The 5,148-nt window shown below is 36.1% G+C and overlaps 1 protein-coding gene across 1 annotated transcript in view; it reads left to right on the plus strand.

The window, feature by feature from the left end:
- Window positions 1-3,779: 3,779 nt before the first annotated feature.
- Window positions 3,780-5,148, plus strand: part of LOC118742601 — a 59,026-nt gene continuing 57,657 nt past the window's right edge. The window contains exon 1 of the mRNA XM_036474800.1: window positions 3,780-4,531. Coding sequence (XP_036330693.1) covers window positions 4,502-4,531 — 30 coding nt within the window. The 5' untranslated portion in view covers window positions 3,780-4,501. The remainder of the gene's footprint in view (window positions 4,532-5,148) is intronic.

The raw sequence follows: 5,148 nt of genomic DNA on the forward strand, positions 1-5,148 counted from the left end.
TTACCTGTTTTAATGGTACGCTCATTTGTTTAGAGAGCTGCAGAACGGCGATCTAATATTAAATAACTAACAATTATAACTAGCTATGTGAACTCTGTCGGACATGTAACATGAGTTGTCGGTACGTGAGAAATTATTTAAAAAAAATAGCTAAAAAATAACAACGCACATTTTGTTGATTTTTCCCTTTAATACAGCCTTTGGTTCTTACATTGCTTAATAGTTTCACTAATATTTTAATATAAATACAGAGAAACCTCCCTTGGGCGGACACTCACCGTCAGTCATTTTTTTGCGCCCAAGAGAGGTGTCCGCTCAATGGAAGGAAAGCTTATTTTAATGTTTTAATTAATTGAATAGTCACTATTTCTTATTTGAATAATAGATATTGATATTACATCGTTCAAACAAAAATGTGCATGTGTTTTTTCAAAAGTGCATATTTCATTTATGTGCGTAAGTACATATTAAGTAATAACAAAATAAAATTAAGTATTACATTTCAGTCCATCAACTACATTACATTAAAAACACTGGGAAATCGTCGATTGACGTTAGTTTTATTTTTAATTTTTTTCAGTGTCAGTACCTTTTTCATCAATAGTTTTTTTGTTTTTATCAGTTACAAAATCCAACCAGAAATCAAAATTTTCGGTCCATGTATTTATTATTATCTGTTGTTATAAATTCATGAGAATTCTTATGAGGATTCTCCAAGGTTTTCTGGAAGTCCCCTTTTTCCATTTAGTAGTCCGCCTATGAGGAGTTCGCGTCGGCTCAACGGAGGTTTTTGTTTGATTTGTTATGAAAAGAAATCTTAATGTCCGTTGATAAGAGGTTCGCGTCCGCTCAATAGAGTTTTCAGTGTCCGCGTCCGGCCAAGAGAGTGTCCGCTTAAGAGAGAGTAATTTGTTCCGAAATTTATACCTTAAACTTGGTATAGGAAAAAATGTCCGCCCAAGGGAGATATATGTCTAATAGGAGTGTCCGTTAGGAGAGGTTTCACTGTATAACAATGCATAACGTATCTAAACCTATACGTCTTACAATATTAGAAAAGTAGTTGAATTTGTCTGTACGTGACCATGGAATGCTCCAATGTATAATTCCAAAGCTTGAAAAATGTGCATATATGTATTTACACAGATAGGTAATCAATGATCACTTTAAAGTGGATTAGTTAGTCACGTTCGAATTTACAGTGTTCAGTTTTAGCAGAATTATTGATAGAATTTAATGTTAAAAACAAAACTTTATCGGTCCTGTTTGTACTTGCAAATTATTATTTATTTTCATTGTGATTCTCCAGAAATTTTTTATTTGCAAGGCGTAAAAATTACACAGCTTTTCGTATGGCAGTGTTTTGAATGAAGTTATAACTTACTTTGCAGGAGATAAATATGGATAACTAACAGCGCAATTGCAATTACTACAATACTTTTCGCAGTAGTCTTTTTATGATTAAGCGACAAATTCTTATAATAAATACATTTTTTTAAATATAAAAAAAATTATCTCGGTTTCAAAAACATAGATTGGTTGTTTGAAAATTAGCAGTCTACGATTACATTTCATGCACTGCGGATTTCCACAGCGTATTCGAAAACGGAAAGGATTTCCCATAAAAAGCGCTAAAGTGTTAGCCGGGAAATTAGCAGAGAATGCTTTCAATTTTCGGCGATTTTCCAAAAATAAAAAATTTTATTAAATTTTTCTTTTGTTTTTAACTTGTAAATGCTTTTTCGAAGTTGCGAAATAAAAAACATGGCACCGTTTTTGGGACTTTCTCGAACAAACAAAATGTACAGGATATTTCTAAGTGACACCAGGTTCCTTGACCAATTGGAAATTGATCGAATATTAAAATCTCAGAATGGTCCAAAGAATATTAGGTTCAATTGGTTGGAAAGAACACTTCGCATATCAGACATAGACCAGTACAAGCCCGCTGCGATGCCAATTGGAGTTAACAACCCATTTGATTTATAAAAAGCCTTTTGTTGGCACAACGAATTATGCCAAGGCTGATATTTTCAATATTTTAATATCTTTAATATAGTCCCGAAAGAATGTGGGTGATCGTATCTTTCGAAGTAAGTTCGCCAGCTTTGCAACTATCAATATCCCAATATCCAAACAGTCACATGTAGTGAATTTACAATACTGAGCTATCTCATTCTAAAATCCATGGAGTTCAGTAAGAGTCTCTGCATTATTGTCCACTCTATATGTATTTCAGCCAGGCTACATGCTATTACCTGGATGGTCACCACTTTTGCACTGCCATATTCGATGAATGGAAACTATTTATCTAGTCTCAGTTCAGAGGAGCAGACTCATCCTTTGAACATCTCTTAACATGTTTAGTGTTTTATATAGATTTTGTGGCTTAAAATAGGCCTCCTGGTAAGTATAACTCAATAACTCAAACTTTGCTGGGCTCTCCATTTGGTAGCTTAAAACTCAGAGGAGTTTGCCCAGCAGCACTACTGCAACATCGTAATTACCTTGTCTCCATCCGCTTCCAATCTCAGCAACAGTTTATTCACGGTTAATAGTAATCCATTAGGAGCGGACTGTTCTTCGAATCTCCCTAACGCTTAACTCACCACCCTGGTTCCACTGCTCGCATATATCGGTTGGGTTAAAAGTGCTCCTTGAGAGCAGGTTTGAGAGTGGAGTAGCTAATGCATTAACCGCGCTTCGTCCTTTTCTTCCATTGGGGCATGGGCGCCGATAAGCGAGATGTTTAAGAGACTCGCTTTGATGCAGATTGTGGCTAGAGGCTCGTCCACTTGGATGGCGGTGATGTCAACTATTGTCCGTACGATGCAGAGTTACATTCCCCATTAAGAGTCCGGACATTCCAGGTGCTTGTCCTCAAATCTTAGATCTTTAAACGTTTGCCGTGATCTTTATCTAAAGGCGGGTCTCATCCGAGACTTTGTTTCCCAAACCCAGCACAGAACCCATTGCTGCGGTTAGTTATAATAAGTAAATGCCCACTATTACATTTATTTAGATTTTTTTGTCATAAATAATTACAATTTGCATAACGATGTATTCGAAATTTAAATTCAACTTTCAAAAACCCAACATAATATCTCCTCTTAAATTTTTTCGATTTACCTAATTTAATGACCATACTTATTGATTGCTGAGCTCGTTAAACAAGTCCTACTAACCAACTGCCAACTATCAATTGCTATGTTGGTCAGAAAGTATGCTGTTATTCGTATAACGGCGAATTTAGCGTAACTTGTAATATGCATAGTCGCTTGCTACGGAGCGAATTACTCCCCTTATGCCAAACATGTTTGGACAACTTGACGCGGGTACCTACATATGTACGTATGTATGAATATATTAGCGTGTTGAATGTTAAAGGTGGAGGTGCAGACGACGACGACGACGGCGGCGGCGATGTTGCCGGCACCAGTGACTTACGTGCGCTTTACACTTTTTGAGTTGATCAGGTAGTTGTGTGTTGCCAGTCGAACAGCCAGGTGAGCAGGCGTTCAGGCAGATGATCACGCTGAGCCGCGCGCGCTTGCTTTTCTCAAACCCAGACACAGACTCAGACAGAGACTGGTTAAGCGCGCTTTGTGTATACATATGTGTATATATATTTACAATACCATATAGTCGCACATAGAGTTTCGCCGGCGATCATATTGTGCCTTTTGCATTTGCCAGTGCACGTTTAGCAAACGGTTGGTTGGTACCTTTCTGTCCCGCTAGCTCAGTGACTGCCGCCATGAATACATTTCACCCCTACAGTATTGGCGTGTATGTATTTGAGTGTAGTGCAAACAAGTTTGCGCATTCAGTTGCGAATTTAATTTAAGTCGGAGCGGTGCGCTCGCTGCCACTAACAGAATTTGGTCGCTTTCAATTGACTGTTTTCGAATTACACGCGTGTACTTTTTATTTTGCTGTTATGCAGTTGTATAATAAAATTTGAGTGGCTTTGAGTGGTATTTGTGGCCGCATAAATTATTTGCTTTGCATATAAAATTGTTCGTTTATATTTTGTGGAAATTGAGTGACGACCCGCTGCAAAAACAACCAAAAACACAGTTAGTTTTTTTTTTTTAGTGGTACTGTTTAGCTAAAAATAACAAAACAAAACAGCAGCAACATATTTTTCCGCAAAAAGTGGAAAGTAGAGAAAATACGTACGCGAGTTGAGCAGTGAAATCAGCGGACCAAATTCACAGCCCACATACCTGGCAGCGCCGGTGAGCCGATTTAGCACGCTTCTTTCACAAAAGCTGCTTTCAAAAACATATCTACTTGCATATGTACATACATTCATATGTTTGCAGCGAGCAATCAAAATTTATGTATAACTACAAAAAGATGTTAAAAAAAATTTATATTTTTGTTTGGTAATTTTAAATATTTATGTGTTTGATGCAGTTTAAAAAATAGAAATCGTGAAAAACTGAGTTTTTAAAAAGCTACCATACTCGCTCATCAAAACAACAACCATTTCAAAATGTTGAATCTACGAAGCCAACTTGATAAGGTAAGTCATATTTCAGTACAACTTGTGTTTTTGAACTATGTAAAGTGTAGATATTAAGTGTATATTGGAAGCGAAGCATTTGCAAAATTTTGGGTTTCACTTATAAAACACATTTTTTACGTATATGTTTTTGGCAGCTTTGCACAAAATCGTTTAACTTCAAAGTTCGGCGCATCTTAGAAACTTTCAACATACAAACTTCCAAACTCTCAAGTGGAATCAATGAGGACTCACGCTGCAATATAATCTGGCGAATAAAAGCAATTAACGCTGGTATGCATGTAGATAGGCACATACAGTAGCGGGCAAAAATGGATGAATGGTGTTTCGTTTCGATGTTTTCCAAGCTAACATTTTTTTGATATTTTTTTATAAAAATATGGTTCATACATTAACAAAAACTATATACACAAATCACACTTTCACACTTTATACAAAACTTAAAAAAATTCCAATTTTTTTTTTAATTTTGAGCTTTTTAACCAGAACTTTTGGAAATATGTTGGGTACGCAGTTAACAAGCTTATGAAATTCTAGTAAAACGAGTGCAAGTTTTGAGTGGCTAAAAAATCGCATTGATTTTATAATATATATTTTTTTTTTGGTGACAGCCTTTG

Source organism: Rhagoletis pomonella, unplaced genomic scaffold (assembly GCF_013731165.1).
Source record: "Rhagoletis pomonella isolate Grant_MI unplaced genomic scaffold, Rhpom_1.0 Rhpom_scaffold_00007, whole genome shotgun sequence".
In the NCBI taxonomy this organism is placed as follows: Eukaryota; Metazoa; Arthropoda; class Insecta; order Diptera; family Tephritidae; genus Rhagoletis; species Rhagoletis pomonella.